General features: G+C 34.8%; 1 protein-coding gene across 4 annotated transcripts; it reads left to right on the forward strand.

Moving 5' to 3' along the window:
- Nucleotides 1-1456: 1456 nt before the first annotated feature.
- On the forward strand, nucleotides 1457-14501 carry LOC141836064 (small ribosomal subunit protein mS47-like). Of its 4 annotated transcripts, XR_012602438.1 has the most exons (16): nucleotides 1457-1798; nucleotides 4149-4271; nucleotides 4325-4426; nucleotides 4502-4570; nucleotides 4702-4765; nucleotides 7941-8020; nucleotides 8589-8672; nucleotides 8902-8986; nucleotides 9421-9506; nucleotides 9589-9710; nucleotides 12661-12721; nucleotides 13471-13569; nucleotides 13651-13752; nucleotides 13825-13866; nucleotides 13951-14256; nucleotides 14350-14501. XR_012602438.1 is itself a non-coding variant. In XM_074723469.1 (15 exons), the coding sequence occupies exons 2-15, from the start codon at nucleotides 4158-4160 to the stop codon at nucleotides 14068-14070; spliced, it is 1230 nt and encodes a 409-aa protein (XP_074579570.1). In that variant the 5' UTR covers nucleotides 1457-1798; nucleotides 4149-4157; the 3' UTR covers nucleotides 14071-14317. The 4 variants fall into 4 exon arrangements, 3 of the variants coding, with proteins under 3 accessions (XP_074579570.1, XP_074579571.1, XP_074579572.1); XM_074723469.1 differs by lacking the exon at nucleotides 14350-14501 and having other exon boundaries at nucleotides 13951-14317; XM_074723470.1 differs by lacking the exon at nucleotides 14350-14501 and having other exon boundaries at nucleotides 1466-1798; nucleotides 4156-4271; nucleotides 13951-14317.
- The last annotated feature ends 8895 nt before the right edge of the window (nucleotides 14502-23396 follow it).

The following is a 23396-nucleotide window of genomic DNA, read 5'->3' on the forward strand; positions in this document are numbered from 1 at the left end:
TCGGAAGAATTCTCTATGGGTGAATTGGGTGCATCATCATTATGTTAAGAATGCAGATTTTTGGGCATGGAATGCAAAGCTTTCGGATTCTCCTCTAATTAAAAGACTTATTGAAATCCGAGACAAGATTGTCCACAGCTCGAATGGTGTGGAGAGGGCTAATATGACTATGATAGATTGGTTTGTTGGTGGAAAAAAGGGGTTTCTAATGCTTATCATTTTTTCATGCCACGGGGTTTGGAGGTAGCTTGGAGTCCGGTGGTGTGGAGGCCAGAAGTTATGCCTAAACATCGGTTTATCTTGTGGATGTTAGCAAATGGGCACTTGAGGACCAAGGATCGCGTGGAGTATGAGCCTAACAAGTTGTGTGAGTTATGCCAACTTCATGAAGAAACCAACCACCACTTGTTTTTTGAATGTCCCAAGGTTTGTGAGGTATGAGGCAAGGTCAAACATTGGCTCGGTATTGGGCAAAATTTTACTTCTTTTGAGGAGATGCAGCAGGTTCTTGGGTGACATTACAAGAATGGAGCGACGGAAAATCAAGGCGTGCTACCTCAGCATCTCTAGCTTGATATACTATATATGGGAGGCACGAAATCGAAGGCGTTATCAAGGTATTATCCCGAATTTTGATTGAATTTTTCGCAAGGTGCAGGTCCATGTGTATCAGTTTGTAGATCTCAAGCTACGATAGCATCCAAGCTGTCGGTGGCTCTATTCCTGAGATGAGATTGATTTTGTGGTCTGTGGTGCTTTGTATGACCCGTAGATGAGCATGCAAGTATTGTGATGTGTGGACATGTGGGGCTATGGTGTCTTGGTGTTGGTGGTGTCATGAGTTTGATGTAGTTTCTTGTGTGATGGGTCATATGTGTGTGCTCAACAGCTAGTGCTGTCTGGGCTATAATGCTGGTCTTTTGATTGTACATTTGAGGGGTCTAACCTCTCTTATTTTATCTATATATGAATCATTTTAAAAAAAGTCATTTTTTCAATAATATATATTTGTTATATTTGACAATCTATTTATAATAAGCATAAATGATTTCAACGACGCTATCAAAAAATAATAATAAAAACTTCCTTCCAATTAAATTGAGTGATATTTAAGGTCATATTCGTCAGGATCGATTATAATTTTTCGATTTATCTCTTTATAAATGATCATGAAATTGACCGTGTAAGACCATTGGGGTGATGGATTCCATCGCTGAAGAGTTATATTTAAAATGACTTTTGTTTTTTATTTTATTTTATTTTTAATTTTTAATTTAAGGAAATTTATTAACTTAAATTTATAAATTTTATTTATTCTCTTGTCATAAATTAAAATAATAGCAATTATATAATAATAAAAAAATACAGGGCTATTTTAGCAATTCTCCTATTTTTATTCCTCGCATGGTTCGCTAGAACCGCAGCCGCAGTCCTCACTCTCCTCCGCTGACTCTTCCCTCTTCCGATCTCTGAACCGCAGCCGCGCAGCTGCCGGCGGCGGTCGCCGACTCCGTCTGCCTTCCAGGCACCTCTCCCACACTCAGTCCTCCCCTTTACCCCCCAGTCCAGTCCCTTTCGACGGCCGCCCTCCGTGGGCCATCGTATTCTCTCCCGCAGATCAGTCTTCCTCTCCGATATCGCAGGCCGTTCCTCCTCCTTGATCTCGCAGAAGGATCGGTCTCACTTGCGGGGCAGTCTCTGTCACACAACATCCAGTTTCCTCCAGCCGCTACAGCCTCAGTCCTATTCTCTCCGACGACGTAGTTCTCCTTCTTCGACTCCGTCGAAGCAGGATCAGGTGAAAACAAATATTTTTTGTTTTATATTTAATTTCTGTTTTAGGAGTATGTATATTCTTTAAAACTTTTTAATCAAACATTTTATGATTTTTTAGAAGAAGGATCTTTTTTGGCTCAGATGCTTGGATTTCTAGATAAAAAATTCTTATGTTGATTAGATTTTTTACAGTGAAAAATGAATCGTTAGATTAGTTAGGTTTCTTATATTTGCGAGTCATTATGATTCTTGAGCTAAGTTTACCCTCTGTGTTTTGGTCTGTTCCACTTTTTTTTTTTTTTTTGCTCCATTTAATTAGGTACCAGTTTGTTCCGGTATCTGGAACTATCCAACTTGACATTTGATAGGATTGAATACCTGGCAGGTGCCCTATTTAAATAAACAGGAGGGTTCGGGTAATCTTTTACCAAATTTAGCTAGGTATTTTGCGTGGATACCCTTTTAATTAAAAGGGGTTGAGTTCTGGTATTTTGGGAAGTTGTGTATACCCAACCCATTGTCTTTAGTGGCAACCCTCATCATGTGTCGGACGCTTTTGTAGTTCTTTTCCCTTCTTGTAGCTCTCTCCTTTCCATGCTCAATGTCTCCAATTTTCAATCTTGCTCTTGTAACTCTTTACATGTTCGTCAAATTCATGCAATCCTTGATCCCAAGCGAGATTGAGATCCACATCTTTCTAGAGTTCTTGGCAACAAGTCTTTTGATTCCATCCACTATTGCATCATTTCGCCATTAGATTATCTCCTCTTCACACTATTCTACGGCATGGGGCTGTCAATGTTGGAGAGTCACAAATTTAAACTCCCTCTTCCAGTAGATCAATTCTTGTTGCCACTTGGTTGAAGCTAGAGCTTATCCATTGTCTCTTGGTCCTCCCATCCTCCGTTCTTATCTTGATGTCCTACAACCCATGGAAGGTCTTAATTCTTACTCCATTTTAATTAGTGTCTTATTGATTAGACCTTTTTTTGACTCAGTCATTGAAGACAAGTGTGTGGATATGAGCTTATTCTTATTCAAGTGCCAACTTCTAAGGAGTGCATCCATTAATCCCAAATATAAATTTACATTAGATTTTTTATTGGTTTCTTCTTGCTACAAACAAGCTTATTTGTTATCCTCTTTCATTTGTTGCTAGCGCCTCCATTTCTATCCATACCCCCCTTTGAGCCGACTGTGAAAATGAACTATAGTTGTTAGGATACTTAATGAATTCAAGTATAGGCTGTATTGAACTAGTGGGATAATGAAATATTTGTGAAAAATAAAAAATTGAAGCAGGTATAATAATATTATTTCACATGAAATTATAATTGGTGTTTTAAAATCTTAAACATAGTGTTTATATGTCATTTCACATTTAATTTTTAATAATTCAACATACAAATAATGTCATATTCTTTAATATAAATTATAAATAATAAAAATATATTATAAATATTATTAAAATTATTAGTATAGATAGCTCAATAATGTTAGACTGTTATTCTTTTTAAATAAGTGTTATTATTTCATATATGATTGCATAGGATTTAATTGGGTTACATACTTTATTCAAAACAAATTTTAGTTGAAGAATCGACAAATTTAGGATTATTGTTGATCAAGTGAATTTATTGCATTCACTCTTGATCCACAATATCCCATCTGCTATTTAAAAACATTTTGGGATACCAAAGACATTATGGGACAAATTTTAGTTAAAAACATTACAATGCAAATATTCTTTCTAGAATGCCCTATTTTGGGATATCAAGGTCATTTTTGAGGTTTTAACTCAAAATTACTTGCTTGGATTACCTAACATTCTTACGAAGTCGTTGGTACGATATTCTGTTTATAATAATCATGTTTTCACCCTCAATATGTTTTTGAAAATCACCTTGATAGCTTAAAGCATGTTGGTTTTGGAAGAAAAAATATGGCAAAAATGCTTTTGAGTGCATTAAATAGAGTTTTGGTAATTTGATTTGAACCTTTGTCCTTTCAAGTATTACATGGGGTTAATCCCGTTTTCTTTCACCTACCTTTGCTCTTGCTCATAGTGTTCAAACTTGTTTATTTATTTGCCAAGTTAAAAATATGTTTCACTTTGTTATTTTTTTAATACTGAATCAAAGTAAATGAACTCTTGTTGAGTAATATTTAGCTCGTTTACAAACTTCAGTTCATTTATAACCTTGATTGCATGATTAATTTAATTTGTTTACCTCAAGCTGGCTTTCTTTCTTCATAAGGGGCCTAAAAATATAGATCATCAATAAAAATCTTGTTCAAAGCCATAAATAAATAGATCACATTTTGTCGTTTGCTTTTGGAAGACTAAGTGATGGATGGGTTAATCATTATAGCTTGCAGATATGCAACGATTCAAAGCCCTTGCCCAAGTCCGGAGGTCCATCTCCACCATCTACCGTCCTCTCTTTACTACAACACGACCCATTTCTACCCATGACAATCAACCCCATAAGGAGGTCAGTCTCCATCATTAAGTTTGTTTTTACTCTCATTTTGACATCTTCTCTAGGTTCTTATTGCTGGATTTCAGGTGCTTGTGGAGGGTAAGGCAAGTGCTCGTGCTGCCATCCTCAACCGGCCTTCTAATCTGAATGCCCTCACGACCAATATGGTAATTTTCTAGTGTGATTATGTTCATTCTATTGCTGGAGTGAGGTTAATTTAGTTGTTCTATTCTATTCCGCAGGCAAATCGGTTGAAGAAACTATATGAATCTTGGGAGGATAACCCAGATATTGGGTTTGTTATCATGAAAGTGAGTTCTTGCTTACATAGGACCATCTTTCTGGAAAACTTTTTGTTATTATTATTGAGGACTTTCTTGCCTAAGAAATTTAAGTATTTATTGTCAGAACTGAAACTTACGTGTCCTTTTGATTTCTGAAGGGCAGTGGCAGAGCATTTTGTGCTGGTGGTGATGTTGTTGCTCTTTATCACTTAATTAATGAAGGTATGCTCTTGGTTTGGATCATCCTCAAATGATTTATAGTAGGCACTGAACTTTGAAAGCATCTACACTGGTGAGGTGTTGGTATGATTTGACAATAAAATAACAGGGAAGAGAGAATTTGTCATAATGCAAAATCTAGTGTTTTGATTTCTTTAATTGTTATGCCCTATATATTCATGGCTGCAAATATATGACAAATGGTAGAAATAGATGATTAGTGGTAGTTTTTTAAAGTGTCCTTTTTATGATTTTTTGTGAGAGAATCAGAGTGAATAGTCAGTCTTCCAGGTTGGGAGCCTGTATATCAGTAGCTAAATAAGATAAACACCTTACATTAAAAGCTTCATATTTGTTTTTTCTCCTTCTGCCAAGCATGTAGGGACGGCAAGAGAAAAACAAAATAATGGAAAAAATTAGTGGTTATGACTGGGAAGTAAAAGTAGGATACTGATACTGCAAGACATTCAAAGAGAGCAGAAAGAAGGAAACAAGACAATAACATGTCATAGTTTTGCTTCCCTTTTGAAACTTCAGTAGCACCTCAGCAAGATATCAACAACTGTTCCATTTGCATAGGTATAATATTAAAATTCAGTAATATTAATAGTTGTTCAGAAATTTTTAACATTGGTTGTCAATGCCTAATGTGACTTTCAACATGGTTTCTAGTGCCAAGCTGTGCCGGTTAGCACAGGTGGACTTTATCGTTCCGATTGCTGAACGACATCGAGATGACTCCGATACAATGACACTACGGAAATAGAGGGAGGGAAGAGAAGAGAAATCAATGGAATGAAAGTAGGAGAGGAGAGAAAGGGAGGAGTGTGATGGAAATTAGAGAGGGAGAGGGAGAGGGAGAGGGAAAGAAGAGAGGAGTACCAGGCGGTAGGCTGGCGTTGGTGGTACCAAGCGCTGACATTGGTGTTGGAGGGAAGAGTGGAGGAGAAGCTTAAAACTTGTTTGGTTTTAAGTTGACCAAAACCAAAATAAATTCAAATATCGTTTGAACCCACTTATCTCTACTCGATACAATTCACCAAATCTTAAATTGACTTTTCACTCGATCTCTAATACTTAAAATATTAATTTGATTTAGTTGAATAAGTCACTATTTTTTTTAAAAAATAATTTAAAATGCAAAATCTTTAAATAGGATAACGTTTAGTGTCTATGTTCAACAAAGATTTGTTTATGTTCTATTATTGATGTTTAAAGATTGTGTGAGTGAGCGATGAAAAAATAAGGATTTGATGATGCTTTGATTAAATAAAAAATTATTAATTAAAAATAATATATTTATTTACTTTCACTATTTTTAATTTGTTTTACATGATAAGTACAATGGATAAAATTGATAAAATTATTTTTTAAAAATTCCATCCAATTCAAATTGAAGTATAAAAAATTTTCAAATTTAAAATTGATTTTACACTAAAATTTGCAAATTTGATTGAGTCAAATTCAAGTTATTTTTTTTAGAAATTCTATATTTATAAAATTAAATAAATTTAGTTATAAAATTTTAAATTTAATTTAAGTCTAAAGTATAATATTTTAAAATTTGAAAAATCTTGTATCTCTTTATTTTCATCCACTCTAATAATTATAATTAATAGAAAAAATAAAACCAAATTAAAATCTATTTATAGGCCAATTTTAAATTATTTCATTTCATCCCAAAATAATGAATCAAATTGATAAGTAGTGCATAATTTATTTTATTAAATGCTAATAAAATAAATTTTATACACAATTTCATAAAGTGTATACATTCATTTAAACAAAATTACATACTGAATAATCAAAGTTTCTTGGGCTTTAAATTTAAAATTGCTCCAATGCTATAAAATTTAAAGGCAAAATATGCCCTAGTTTATAGAGTACTAAGTTCTCATTTTTTTGTTGCTTATTCTACTGATTTGCCTGCAAAAGTTGGATAAATTATAAGTGTAAATTATTATGAAACAAATGAAGAATATAATTTACAATTGACTAAAGTTAAAAATTAAAGCTTAATTGATCGTAAGCATATTTAATATAAAGAGTGAGGTGATTAAATTAATCAACAAATATAAATGTAAGGACATGAATATATTATATAATTTGCAAATGACTAACGTTAAAAATTAAAACTTAATTGGTTGTAAGCATATTTAATATAAAGAGTGAGGTGATTAAATTAATCAACAAATATAAATATAAGGACATGAATATAATAATTTAATTAATTATTAAGCAACCTATTAATTATAAAAAGTTGATTATTATTATTATTAATGATTCAATCAGTAAGTACCAAAAAAATACCGACATAGCATGAGATGGTACCGAAACTATAACTTTTTCATTGATGGTTTTAGTTTAAGAGTAATAATAATTAACCTATATTTAAGTTATAAGTGAGAGTTTAAAACTATCAAGCTATGAAACTAGAACTATTCATCTACTCTTTCTGTGCACGTATTGGATATTGACACCGAATATTTCCACTAGTCATATGAAAAGTTTTAAATGAGACAGTTTTGGACACTTGGATCCACACTCATGATTCCAACACAAGAAACATAACTATTAAGATAAATAAGTTACTTACGTATTATATTAATATGTTTAAATAAATATAATATCATTTAATTTATTAATTATAAATATGTATTGCTATTATAATGAATGAATTATATTGTGTAGTGAATTTGAATTCTATAGTATTATAGATAATTTCATAGTTAGTACTTATTGTTTAAAATAATATCTGCTATACATAAATATTAATGGCCAACTTAAATTTACTTATTTAATTAATTCACAATTGATTTATTATAATTGTTAAGCCATGTTTTACTCAGCTATTTTTGAATCAGCAAATTTATAAAATATGCATATCATTTCCCATTTTCCTCTTGGTCTGTCCATTCCCTAGCACTTTTAAGGAGCAAAATACCTTAGCACTTTAAGGTGCATGTGGCTTTCAACACTTGTAATATACAAACTAAAATATAACCTGTTTAGTGGTTCTATCCACTCTACCCATTCCTTCTATTGGTGGAAACATTGGCTGTTGGATTTGCTTTAATTCTGTGTCTGACCAAATCCATCAATTTTTAAGTTGTTATCTTGACAATTTATTTTGCTAGTTACTGTGGTTTTCCTGTGACATTTTAGTTTTCTCATGCAGGCAAGGTGGAAGACTGCAAGGACTTCTTCAGGAATCTATACATGTTTATTTACATTTTAGGGACTTATTTAAAGCCTCATGTGAGTGTGACCTGAAACTCTTCAAAGTTTTATTGTCATTTTGCATATAGACATTTTTAAGTTTTCTCTTTGCTTCTCATAAATGTTTAGTTTTGGAAATGGGAGGATTGGTGTTCTTATTGCAAACATTATAAACCAATTTATTTATTTTTATCAGATGCTTGGTTTAAATGTTGTTAAGGTAGAAGATTAGATTTATCTCTCTAGTATTTGGATATATAAACTCTCTGAAGTTTGCTAATCTGACCTGTGAAGAAAAGTTCAAAAAAATGGTCTTCATCTACTTCTGCTATATTAGTTATTTTCTGAGGTGTTGTTTCACTCTAGAGAATTAGGTAATTTAATCCTGAAGATCTTTTAATCTTTTTGACTTGCTTAACCTCAACTACTGCACTATTTGATAATTTGTCTGCCAAGACATTGTCATGATGATGGTACACTTGTTTCCTGACAATATTTTGTGTATGTAATGTTTCACTTATAAAATTTGTTCTTTCCCCATTCCTTTATTCCTTGATGGCTATCCTAGATGGTATGTAAGAGTTTTGGTGTTTAACATTTCATGCAGGTGGCTATCCTAGATGGTATTACCATGGGGGGTGGAGCAGGAGTCTCCTTTCCTGGGACATTTCGTGTTGCAACAGATAAGACTGTATGAGTTCTATGTTCTTGATATAATGATACTTATTGGGTTGTGAGCCATTTTAAATTTCTTTTTTTAGTTTTTAAGATAAGCTGGTTGTTTGATTTTCCTTGCACAATAAAAGACAATTAAAGATCCATTTGCTGAGACAAATATTGGGGGCCTAACATTTGATAGTCATGATCAACTGTTAGTGGCTTGGGATGCAATGAGTAACAACTTGCCTGAACAATTTCAGATATTTTCTACACCAGAAATTCACATAGGCTTCCATCCTGATGCTGGAGCTTCCTTCTACCTGTCACATCTAACTGGTTATATAGGTATGCCCGTTTTACTATGTTACACTCATGATGCATAACAATTCTTTTATCCTGTGTACGTTCATTCTGCCAATATCTGATGCTTTACACTGCCTGTTTTGCTGCTCATACCTGGTGTTCCCACAAATACCTTATTTGTGATTGTCATACTATATAGCTTGTTTGATTTTATGGCAATATAGTTTATAAATATTTAGGCCTCCATGGGTTTCTTCTAACACAAAAGAATCTGGATAAAGTGGAGGTTACTAGAGTTTATGTGATCATAGATATCCTGTGCGTTTAGATAGCTGGCAAGGTTGGTAGCCCTATAGGCATTGTTTAAGTTGGTCTTGCATTTTTATTACATTCTTTTGGATCTTTCTTGACTAATTATTTCATTTGTCTTTTTTCCCCCTAAGAGTGAACACATTCTGGTTATTATCTGTCTGTAGGGGAATATTTGGCCTTGACAGGTGAAAGACTTAATGGAATTGATATGCTTGCAGTTGGCCTTGCTACACACTATACAATGAGTGCTGTGTGTTTCTTTGATCCATTTTGAAAACTTGTCCATGCAACTTTTTGGTTTTGTTACTATGTAACTTCTTTCTTGGTGATAGAGGCTTAATTGGGTTGATGAACGGCTTGCTAAGTTGGTCACTGATGATCCTTCAACGATAGATGCTTCCCTCGCAACTTTTGGTGACATTGTCTATCCAGATAAAAACAGCATTGTTAACAGGTATTTTGTCCTCAAGTGGTTACTTAATCTTTTAAAAAACCAATCTAATTGATTATTTGCATGGTTTTCTTACAATATACCTGTGTGGCATCACCATGTTCAATTCTCATGTTTCTGCCAAAGAAAGTCTCATGTGTTGCAATGTATTAGTTTCTGTGCATTGTACTTTTCCATTGCTTAGGGGGTTTAGGTGTTGGGCCAGATCCTTTTACATTTGGGCCATTTTGGATTAGAGATGATCCAAGCAGAGTTAATATTTACCGTGTGGCCATCTTGCAGCACAACTGAAAATAACTAGCAGCTTTGCTCTGTCTATCAACTAGCATTGCATGACAAAGTTATCCAGTACAGATCAAAATGCATGGTGGATAGGTATAACTTCAAAGCAAATAGGAACTGTTCTTGTCAGTTCAAAATTGTTTTTGAATAATGGCAGTGGCAAATATATAGTGATGAGCTCTCTCTCTCCCTTTTTTCTTTTTTGCTTTGTTAGCATGTTATTCCTAGGAAATATAAAGTCCTGCCTTGACACGAAATAAATTTACTGTAACATATTAAATTGGTATAATCAATAAAGTGCTAAAGCCGTGACTATATGGACAAACTGTCTTCTGTTTCAGCCTCTTGGATTCCTCAGAGGCTGAGGATTGGAGGCATATTGGGTTAAAATATCACCATGATCTTGGGGCTAAAGCTTTTACGTGTTGGAGTCTTGGAACATTCGTAACTGCCCATAATGTGTTCAAGAGTTTACTTATCTGCTCATCTTTGAGTTGTTTAAGGTTTAGATGCCATGTTGGCTCCTGCATCTGTTGTTGAAAATTGCTCCATTCAAGCTAAAAAAGGCCATGTACAAAGCCCATTCTATTGGTCCTAGCAACAAAATTGGTCTAAAATGAGCATAAAAGTAATCAAACTGTTAAAAGCAAGGAAACGAAGTTGAGGTTAGTTTAGAAATTCAATAACATTAAAGTAGTTATAGAACTCTACATTACTTTGCTTTGTTAATTATTCATGAAATCTTTACCACAGCCACTCTAAAAGTTGACTTCAACAGAAAAACTAGCTGCAAATATGCGAGTTTGTAGAACCATAACTTATATCAACAGCTTGTCAATTGTTTCATGAATTGGCTTTGCTTTTAGGCCTTTTACGTGCTAGGTAATAGCAGAGGTCTGTACTTTATGCTGTCTGTTTTGTTACTCATGAGATCCTACCTTGGCATGTAAAATCTGGCTGCAAAGACCAGAGTGATAGAACTATAATTATACGTTGTGAAGCCGTTTTAGCCTGGTTACCTGTAGTCTGCAATGCTGGAACACTGTAAATACATATTGCATGGGCCCTTTCTTCTACCTCATGAGAATGCCGTTTGATCATTACTTAGTCATATGGATGAAGTTTGTGCGTGATGATCTATCTCCTAAGAATGCCTTTCCTTTTGTGGCAGTGAAAAAAGCTGCCAAATTGGTATACTGGTGAACACTCTGATTAGAAGTTGCATAGACAAAAATTGTTTAATGGTATTGCTTACTGTAGGATGTCTTTTGCTAAAATTGATAGTGTATCATGGTTGAATGGTAAAAGAAAAAAACCCTAAATATTGGGGATCAGATAGTCAAAAAACCTAAATATCAATCATATTGGATCAGTGGAAAATCAAAATTGTTAAGAAAAAGAAAAAAAATCATGTGTGAGCAAACTATGTTCAATCATATTAAAGGCTATACATTGTATTTTAAACGGTAAATATTAGAACTAGTAAGGCTAGATTAGTAATACAAGCTATTCATAATATTAGTAATGACATATTATTATCATACTAAAAAGTTATTAATATCATCTTATTTTTATTATTTGATACATCGAACTAGTCGGTAGTAGTAGATTACTCATAGAAAGTATAAATGTACATATCTTAAATTATTAATAAATAATAAATAATAAATCATATCAATTAATATGAAAGTAATAAATAACAAAAATATATCACAATAAATAATAAAGAATCAAAATTTACTACAATAATTGTAAAAAAAAAATCATCTTTTTTACTATGAAGTTATTTGATAGTTTATATTATTACATTATTTGATAAAATTAGATAATTCTTTAATAGTATAGAGTTTTGTTTAGACCTAACTCACCCTTGAATCAAGTTTATTAGATTTCTTCCAATTAACAATGATTTCTCTCAATTAACTTTGCAAGAAAGATAAATGAGACACTTGATCTAGCTAGTGTCTGTTTATGAGTATCGACAACATTAATGATCGATCTCGTGACAATCTTGATTACTGACGTGGTTGAGAAAATTATGTTCAAATTCAAGAGCATGAAGAAGACTCTTGCCCTCTCTATGCATTAGGGTTCAGAAAAAGTTCACTAAATCCTTCAGTTTTTTCAATAAACCTAATTCAGCCAAATTTCAGCAAATTTCATTGATCTCCGCTCTCGATTTGGCTAAACGACAATCGTTTCCACCTAGTCAAATCTAATTTATGTGTTGGTAATAATTTTGAATCTTTAGTTTTCTTATATTTCTTAGATGGTCTTTGTGAAATAATGAATTTCTCAGGAAAGACTGGATTGATCTTTGCTGATACTGATGAAACTTAGGTGTTCTATATCGGTATCAACCAATGTTAACAAACATGCAGATTCCTAGTTACTTGCATCATTTGCAAGCACATAATACTCATGAAAATTGCTTGCATATAATATTCAGTGAGGTACAACCTACATAAAACAATGAGGTGTGTAATGCATAAGCTTTTATTTTACCTTTTCGGTATATTTTTTTGTCATTCATTCTTATTTATGTTTATTATTGAGTCCTTTTTTTACAATATGTTCATACTAGTACTTTTGCCAGCTCTCTTCATCTATAGTATGCAAAATAATTTTAATCTACTGAATTTTGTTAAGTTGAATTCTTCCCCCTGTGCAGGTTGGAGTTGATAGATAAATGTTTTGGCCTTGAAACAGTTGAAGAGATTGTGGATGCTTTGGTGAGCCTTCCTGCAATCTGTTTGACCTCTGTAGTTTCTTTAGTGATAAATTTGTGCATGCTACTGCCATGTTACTTGGCATGACAGTTTAGTTATTAGTAAAATAAGTGTTAGGCTGTAGGAGCAATTTTGTCCCTAAAGTATGATATCTGAACCCCATGTTTTTTATGAGAATGCAAGCTCTGCATCTTCTCAGCCCCCTCATTATCTTCCTCTCCAAAATGAGTTTCTTAAAATATTATCTTTTAATTTTCAATAGATGCATTTTCAGTTACCTGTGTTTATCCCCAACCTTTGATCACCATTTGTTTTTTTAGTTCTTTGTTTCTACCATTGCTTTTATTTAAAGCATGCTATTCAAGAAAACTATTTGATAGTTTGTAACATTAGAGCTTTCTTTATATTGTACTGTAACGCGTTTAGCAAACACGTTAGATATTTTAGCAAACAGTGTTTCTCTTCCATAAACTTTATAGAGGTTAGTTTATAGAGCCATCAATTACCCTCGTACCTTTCAATCAGCTTGGCAGCAATTAACTGAGAAGCTGTTCTTTATAAGTTTTCTATTATCTATTACACTGTTCATCTGACCAAATCTCCAATCAATTTCAGACATGTATTAGTGATTTATATCTCTAGTTCATATTCTCACAAAGTTGAAACAATGTCAAGTGACAGTCTCAACCACTACTCGGCCTTATGAATTTAGACTGATGCAATATTATTTGTTACTCGTTTGTCATACATAGGAGATTGAGGCAGCCAGATCAAAGCAAGAATGGTGTATCGTTGCATTAAAGAAACTGAAAGAAGCTTCTCCGTTGAGTTTAAAAGTTGCCTTACGATCGGTAATCTCTAGAGTCTCATGCTAGAATTAATGCGGCGTGATTTGTTATTCTGCTCTGATATTTCCTTCTATTATTTATTAGATAAGAGAAGGTAGGTTTCAGACTCTTGATGAATGCCTTGTTCGAGAGTACAGAATGTCTCTTCATGGGATCTCGAAACCACTTTCGCACGACTTCCTTGAGGTACTTAATGAACTCATCTCCAGGGAATATATGCTAGTAAGTTCCTGAGTCATGTCATGTGTATATATATAGGGTGTCCGAGCACGGCTGGTCGAGAAAGACTTCACCCCCAAGGTATCCACAATGATGCTTGGCATAGGTGGATTTTTCATATGGTTTTTATTGCCATTTCCATGATTGTAACCATGTACATTGCAGTGGGATCCCCCAACATTGGACAAAGTATCAGAAGACATGGTTGATCATTACTTCTCGCCTCTTGGCGAATTGGACTCCGAACTAAAGCTACCGACACACTTGCGTGAAGCCTTCATTTGATTCTGTGACCGAAAATGGTTTCACGGTGCTGGACGCAGCTCGCAAAGCCAGTATGTGAACATGAAATGCTTTTACCTAACAGGCGGCGGGTGCTAACATGCTCCTTATTTTGCTTCCAAGTGAAATTGATGATTTTGGGCATGTAAAGAACCAAAATCTGCATTTTTATACTCCATCCAAATAATGGTACTTAACTCTGAATAGAAAACCTAGAAAAGATCAGCTTTTCATTACCTTCACTTTCTGAATCTAGTCTCATTTCCTTATGATCTTCAACAGGATGATTGGAGAACACTTTCTGCTTCAGAATGTGGACACTGGTAAAACCCTGAATACCATTTCAAAGATAAAGAGAATATAGTGGTTATTGTGATATCATTTCAAAGGTTACAGGTACATAAACTAAAAATATGATCATAGACAAATTTTCTTTGAGTGGGTTAGTGAAAGAAAAAAGTAATAAGAATACCAATTTCAAAACTTTCTCATCAAAATTAACCCAAAGTCCACAAAGAAGACTATCTAAATTTGAAAAACACACACATGTCCTTTTTGAAACTAGCCAAAATTAGGCAACTTTTCTAGATTGAAAAAAATAATAATAATAAATAATTCTAAGTATTCTTTAGAAGTTCATGCTTTTAAAAACTGAATTTTAATTAAAGATTAAAAAAAAAAAATACTCAATTACTTTTTCAATTCCAACTCCATTGATTGTTACTTATGTTTTTATTATATACAAAAGATTCCTCATCTCGATAGTGATGGGCAATTTGGAATTGAATTAATTGTGATTTGTCTATATCAATGATGTTGAATATGTATTCCAAAAGAAACATTCACCAAAGTGATTTGTCAACGTTAGCTCATTTGGTTGGCAACTCAATTAGCATCACCATCACTCCTTGTGATGACATCTCTAAAAAAATTAATTTGATGTATCGAAGAAGATTCGAATCATATTGAATTTATTATACACAATTTTATTCTAAATTGTAAAAGATTATTTTCATAATTTAAATCTGTGACCATCAAATTATATGATAATAATTTTATTATTGTGTCAAAGTTCTCCTTCATAAATTTGTTCTCTAAAGCTTTAAAAATTTTTTAAAAAGACATTTATGATGATAAAAAAATGAAAGGTAAATGAAAATAGTCACTTGTATAATCTTCCCCTCTATTATTGTTATTGTTGTGGACTTGTTGTTAAGATATCATGTCATGGCACAGTGGTTTATTAGGTATGAAGAAAAAAGGAAATTAAAAGGTTTTGTTGATTAAATCTCCAAAGAAGTTGACATGTTCTAAAATCCACTTGGTAACTTTACATCCTTGACAGAAATAAAGATACCATCTTTTGGCCTCTTTCAACTTTTTTATTTTATTTAATTTTATTATTATTATTATTTTTGCTCTGGTAAACTTGGCATGAAAGGGCCACATTCAAACAGTGGTGTCCTTCTTCATCCGCTCAGACTTCTCTTTTTTTCCCTCTGAAATTATGATTGATATAGATCCTTTGATGTGCTCGTTGCTTGCATCTTATGAATTGAAACTCGTCAGTTGGGGATCGACATGACTCTTTGACGGTTAAGTCAATGAGATATGAGACTCACATGTGTGTGTGAGAGAGTGAAAGAGATCGAAGAAGATGAAGAGAATTGTCTTTGTGTGCGAAAAGAAAATATATCTTCACTTATCTTATATAGTCACGGAGGTGGAAGGTCTACGTAGGCCACCACACAAACCCTAGGTGGGTTATGTGGATGACCACACGAGCGAAGCGCTATCCATTGGCCAACCACATGATCGGGCAGATCATTGCGCTAGGGGTGATAACCGTTGGTCCATATTTCTGGTGTTATCTGATTAGGGGTGGCAATTTTCCCCGCGGGTTCGGGGCCCCGCGGGGAAAACCCGAAATGGGGATGGGTTTGGGGAGTTTTTTCGGGTATGGGTTCGGGTTCGGGGTTTTTTTCGAGTATGGATTCGGGTTCGGGGCGGGTATGGGAATACTATCCCCATCCCCGAACCCGCCCCGATCTCCGCCGTCCCAACCTCCGCTGCAGGATCTCCGCCCCGACTCGGGATTGCGGCGGGGGCTTTTCCGAGTTGGATGGATCGCTGGTAGTCCTTGGATTTGCAGTGAGCACATCATCTTCAGCGAAGAAGACGACGGAGGACGCCTCGGGAGAGGAGACCTGCCGGGAAGTTCCTCTAGTAAGCCCAGCAAGGTCGGTGGCAGACACGAAGGCGTTCTTGACGGCGCGAGAGACGAGGGCCGGGACATCCCCTGCCTTGGCGGCCTCGAGGGTGGGAGATCGCTGGGCGGCCTCGGCTGCGACGAGGAATACGCCGCGCAAGATGCGGCGGAGATCCTGCAGCGGAGGTTGGGACGGCGGGGATGGGGGCGGGGATGGGAATTTAATCCCCGCGGGTTCGGGGATGGGGATTCCCCGAACCCACAGGTTCGGGGATGGGGTTGGGGATGGGGGCGGGGATGTAATTCGGGGGCGGGGATGGGAATGACAAACCCGCCCCCGCCCCGCCCCATTGCCACCCTTATATCTGATTGTTAGTCCAACGAAGTCATTTTCCGAGTAGGCAACTTTGCTGAGATCAATTTTGATTAAAGCTCCAAAGAAGTTAAGACGTTCTAAATTCCACTCGGCAACTTTACATCCTTACAGAAATAAAGAAATAAAGATACCATCTTTTGGCCTCTTTCACTTGTTTTTTTTTTTGCACTTGTAAACTAGGCATGAAAGGGTCACATCCAAACAGTCAGATTGATGCAAAATCTTTTCTTTTCTTTTCTTTTTCTTTACTGAAAAATCAGATTTTAAAAATAAGTGTCCCTGAGAAAAATCTTTTTATTCCTTCCGGCTTTTTTTTTTTTAATTTTCTTTTCTGATAGTGAACACACCAACAAGGCACCACCTTGCACTTGTGTTGAAAAAAATTCCATTGATTTTACTGAGAAAGAACTACAAGGTGAAACTGCATGTTGTTTGATCCAACAGTTGGATCTGATCAATCAATTCGACAATGAATTAATGGTTCGAATCGATGGAGTTTGATATGAAGATATGGATTTTGTCTCATTTATATTCTCGACATATTTTTTTGATTATCGAGACATCCCATATTAAATGTATACTTTTTGGTATCATCATTACTGATTTAATCTCATCGATTGTTGATTTATCCCTTCGGATATCGATGTCCCTTTTAGATAAATTTATCCCTACAGATAAAAATATTAAGGTTGAGATAAAGATAATATTTTCTTTTCTTAAAATGATATTGTCCCACCCAGATGCTTATGATTTATCGATCACCTTCCAAGATACAACGGCGTGCGAGTAGCCGACGCTGCCTTCCTTATCTCTCTTTGTAGGCGTTTAATCATGGCTTGATGAGCACAACTGTGATCTCCGTTCCCCCTAATAACGTGCGATATCTATGCAACCATCGCCATAGCCGCTGCCCCTAGCCCTGTTGTCACTGCCTTCCACCCTGACCACCATCGTGTTATGTTCACTGCTTTCCCCGTTGAGAGTTTCGTCATTGATGCTCTCCCTGCTGCAAGCGATGCCGACTCCGCACTGTCACCGCGACTCAGAAGGGACCACCGTCGACGAAACACCAAGCCGCCACCGTAGCTGCGGCCCGACCCATGCCACCACCAACTACCAAGAACTATCACCGAATACATGATCGCAACGAGAGAAGTAGCTTGTGGCTTTGAACGTTCTATAGTTGAATATGATCAAATTTACTTGGTTGCCAAATGAACTATGTCTTAAATTATTTAGTCATTGGTCTAAACCAAGACAATCATATCCACACAATGACCCCTAGGTTTCTACTGGTTCTCTATTGTGTCCATTTTGACCATAAATAATGCTTGTGATTCCTAAGTGTTTTATTGATGTGACCCGTTTTCACACTTATATAAGTGATCTCCTGTTAAGAGTATCCTGGACTATCCCATTATACCCTTTGCAGTATAATATATGAATTATTAAGAATTTTTGCTCATCCTTTACTCATTTTACAGGTCACACATTCCCTAGGAATGAGTTAGAGAAATTACTTCTAAGTGTCTTAAATCTTATAGCTTAGTTGTCCATTTTGAACTATGATATTGGGATCTCCAGTTAACATGATTAGGTTAACACTATTTGATTCAAATATTAAGTTTTAGATCCATTCTCTTAGACATGCAATATATTTAATCTCTTAGTAGACCTTCTTTAACTAGCGGATCTGCATAATTCTTTATATTTAATGAAAATTTCACCACTAGAGATTTACTACTTTAATGGTATTAAGTTTTGATAATTATTTCAAGACTTACCATTTTACACCAATGCCCTTCTGATAACTTCTTAGATACCATAATGTATCATATATCTATTGACACATATCGATACATTTTATGCAACCAATTCTTTAGGTCTCAATTTGGGTATTTATACCTTACCCCAATACTAAAAATGATAATCCTAGGAGCCACATCTCTGGGGGTGACCTTTCAATGACTTATAAAATTTTTTATTTTTACTCACTAGGGCTTGTGGTTTGCGAGAGGATAACTTCCCTCCATAATTTTCAAAATAAATCCAAAATTTATCAATATAGCCTTTATCATCTCCTTAATATTCAATTCTCATGTTCCACAACATAGTTGGATTGAGGCGAGTGAGATATAACCGATTAATGAATATTGCTCTTCCTCGAAAAATATTCCTTGAGAAATATCCTGCATTCTCTCTCTCAATCACCATAGATGATATTGCTTAGTTCATTTTTTCAATCACATTTCTAGTGTTTTTAAACACTTCAAGGGCCTCAATCTTGCTTATAAGCAAGTCTCCATAACTCCAATAATCAATGAAGAGGCATCCTTTGCGAGGAAAGACAAAAGTTGTAACACCTTTGATAAAGTTCCCTTTACACGCGATAAGGCTACAATCTCATTATTGAAAACATGTCTTGATTTGGCCTCTCGATCGTGTTAAACCAAAAGTTACAACTGTCTGATCAAAGTTTGACCAAAGTTGTGTCTGTTCTTGAGAATCACTTGATCTAGAGAACATGTATCCCTTGATTTTTTGATTTCACCGATACAAAACTGAGATTGCCTAATCAGAATGATGACTAAGATTGTACTTGTTTTTGAAAAATGCTTAATCTATAAAACATGTGTCCTTTGATCTACCTCACTGAGTTAAAGCTATGGTTGCTTAATCAAAGTAATGACCAAGATTGCACTTGTTCTAAAAAAAAGTTCAATTTAGAAAATATGCATCCCTTGGTCTTCTAATTTCACTGAGCCAAAATTAAAGTCGGCTGATCAGAGTGCTGACCAGGATAACATTTACTCTTTAAGAGACACTCAACTCAAGAAGTATACATGTTTTGGTCTTCCAATCTTGTCGAGCCAAAGTTGTGGTTATTTAATCGGAGTGTTGACTAGGATTGCGCGCATTTACTCTTTAAGAGACACTCAATTCAAGAAGTATACATCCCTTGATCTTCCAATTTCGCTGAGCCTAAGCTATGGTTGACTAATTGGAGTGCTGACCAGTTGAGCACTAGAGCTAAGATTACACACTTGCATGTTCTACCTAACATCAAGGACGTGTCCTTTGGTTATGATTGAAACGTCGCTAGTAAAAAATCTTTTTGCCTTTAGCATAATAGGAGTTAGACTCGATCAATTGCAACTTATGTGATGCAATCCTTCTATCTCATCTATTTTGACCTCCATTTAGATCTCGTTGAGTTAGACTCAAGTCTAGTTTTCAACTAAGTGGGCTTGAGCTTCTATCTTAAGTCTTTCATTAGCCCTCTTTTTGGATAGTTTAAATTTATCATCCTCAACTTTGTGATTCTAGTCCAATGACACCCCCGGTGCAATCCATGATATAGTTTTGTCGTCCAACCCTTTAAGGCATGGTTCTCCAGTCGAGTTTGGTATAAGTTAGTTCAATGACGAGTTGATCGCTCGAATTGGTGGAGCTCGATATGGCAATGTAAACCTTGTCTCATTTATACTTTCGACACACCCTTTCATTTATCAAGGTATCCCTTCGGATATTTGACGTACCCTTCTTGGTATTGTAGTTATTGACTTAATCTCAATGATGGTCGAGTTTCTTTTCAAATATCGACACACTCCTTCGGGTAAGCTTATCATTATGAATAAGAGTATCAAGGTTGAGGTGAAGGCAAAGCCTTCTTTCCATAAGACGATATTGCTCCACCCGGGTGTTATGGTTTATTGACAATCACCCCCAGAATATAACAACCTACGTCTTGAAATAAAAGCACTCCAAATTTTGAGCCTTCATGAACTTTCGAAGTCTTATAACTCTTAAGAGAGGAGAGAGAAAAAAAAGAACTCAAGAGGAGTTTCACAACTTGAGTTGATTTGAGTTAAAGAAATGAGATTTCTTTTATAGGGATGAAGGATTACTCCCTAAAGGGTGAAGGATTTCTTTCAAAAGATGAAAAAACATAGGATAGGATGTGTATTTTCACTCAACACATGATAAATTGTCATTAATCGATTCAATTAACCAATAATTGTAATATATTAATTAATTAAATTAATATTATAACTATGATTAATCTGATTAAATGTAAATATTAATTAATCAATCAATTAATTAATATTACAATCATCATCCATCAATTAATCTTTATCAATTAATTAATTAATAATCAATTGATTAATTTTGTAATTCAATTTTTAAAATTAATTTTGATTTCACACTTCTAAATAGTAAAGTCGTCCATTTGGATTAGACCAGTTGATTGACCCAATCCGCTAAACAATTTAAGTGAGTTGGATTAATATTTTATCAACTCATTTTAAAATGGATCTAAGTGGGTTGGCTCGCCTGGGCCCTTGATTGTGCGGATCGACCAGTGACTGCGCGGGTTAGTCCACAATAGTTTGGGTTGACCAACCGATTGAGAAATTTTTTTTTCTAAAATTTAAAATAAAAATGAAAATTTTAATGGGTTCGTGGACTTAACCTATTTAATCCGCAATCAAACTTAGAATTTTTAAAATTATATATATTTTTTTATTTTTTGATGGACTCGTGGGCTTAACTTATCAAATCCGCAATCCAAACGTAAAAATTTCAACCTTATATATATATATATATATATATATATATATATATATATATATATAAAATTTTTTGGTAGGTCCATGAGTTAATCACCCGTCTAACCCGCAACCCGCCTTAGTTTGGTTGGGTTAGAGATTTTCTAGCCCATCAAGATGGCGGGTCGACCTGCCCCTCCCCCACCTCGCCCCGTCATATGATAAATTTTTGATGGATTGATAGATTGATCCGTTTAACTACACTACTCAATAGTTCTACACTAATTGATATTCACATATATTTGAGTTAACATTCATATAATACCATCTATGAAGTGAACTCATGTACGAGTTAAAACTTTCATTCAATTATATAAAAAAAAATGATAATCCCAGTAGCCACATCTCTGGGGGTGGTCGGCCCGGTCCCACGGAAGTTTCCCACCGATCACCAGGGTAAATCAGGAAGCGCATACGGCGGCCAATCCAGATGCCCAACATCCTTTGATTGCGTTCCCCATTTGGAGGAAAATTCCTGTAAATACGCCGTAGCTGGGGATCGAACCGCGAGTCCCTGAATTACAATCCGGATATCCTACTGTTGCACCATTGCCCCGGGGACTTTCGTTCAATTATACCATATCAATACTTCATTGGATATTAATTTTTTATTCATTTGAGAAGTTAATTTATAATCGCCTACTTGTAAAACAATCATCCCATCTATATTCAATTTATCGTTTAAGGAAATCAATTTTTCAATAGAAACCGAAACTCAAACTGAGGAAAAGACAAATACTTCAAGGAACAAATTGATATACATTCAGATGGAGGAATCTTTATCTGAACAGCACTTGAGATTCTGTCAGACACTAACGTGGCATGCTGGAGATACTCCTGGTGGCCCCACCAATGGAATTAGATTCTATATTGATGATTAATTTTTGTTAGACGGCAAGCTAGTCAAACTGTCCGGAAGAATCTTATTTTAAAAAAAAAAAAAAATCTAAGAATCAGGATTTCTCCCAATTAATCTTGAAAATAAAGTAAATTTAAAATATAATTTATACATATTCAATTTTTCTGATTGTGAATTTTAATTGCAGCAGCCTGTTTCACGGGAGAAATAAGCTAAAGATGCTTGATTAAACTCATTTATGATTTAGTTGACCTCAGATGAGATGTAGCTATCTATATTCCAGAGTTTGAGGGTAAACTTTTTCATAAGGCAATTTGGGAGTTTGTGTTCAGGTCTGCGTGAGAAGGTTGCAGATTGTTTATGCTGTGACAAATGAAGATGAACTAGTCTACACGGTATCATCGTCGTCATCGTCGTCACCTCCTGCAATAAAGAATGCACACAAGAGTCTTGTTTAGATATATAGTTATTCAATGCCCTTGATTTTGACTGCTGTTGATAAAGGAGGAGGATATTGCAAAATTACTAAGTAATCTCCATGCCTTGTTGTTTTTTTTGAGTTATTTTGTTCTTCTCATCCACTCTTGCTCAATTTTAGCTCGCAAATTCTTTTCTTTTCTTTTCTTCTACCCATGGAATGGATGTGTAAATGTATTTATGTATACTAAGTTGATGTACTTATTCAGTTATTTGTATTAAATTAATTCATTTCAACAAAAAAGTGGAATTCACCATCTCAGTGGTCTCATACGATCGACCTCACGATCATCTGTGAAAAGGTAAATCGGGAAACTGCAATTGGTCACAACGGAGAAGGATATTATTTCGAATTTATCGAGATTCGAACCTTGCCCATTATATATTAAATTAATTCACATGCATTAACTAAAGGGCAAAAATTATTTTGATCAGTTGTTATAATAGTTTTGAAGTGATTTAAATAAAGCTAAAGCTATTTTGATCAACACAAGTTTGAAAAGTAATTACTTAACAATTGAAACCACTTCAGTAAAGATGTAATCTGTCACCCTAGCGGTCTCACATAATCTTTCTCACGATCATCTGTAAAGAGGTAAATCGAGAATGATCACTACGGGGATGGTATTGCGACCCTTGCCACTTCAGCAAGTCTGTCCTATAGTAACCAACTCAACTATGTTCCGAAGGCAACAATTGATATCAAATCGTGGATGAAGAGGCCTTCATCCAAGTTTAATCCCATTAATGGCCATCAAACCCTTAAATTCATGTTGGTAAGAAGATCATGCAAATAAA

Source organism: Curcuma longa, chromosome 10, assembly GCF_044706935.1.
Source record: "Curcuma longa cultivar G26 ecotype Majalengka, Jawa Barat chromosome 10, ITB_CL_G26_1.1, whole genome shotgun sequence".
NCBI lineage: Eukaryota > Viridiplantae > Streptophyta > Magnoliopsida > Zingiberales > Zingiberaceae > Curcuma > Curcuma longa.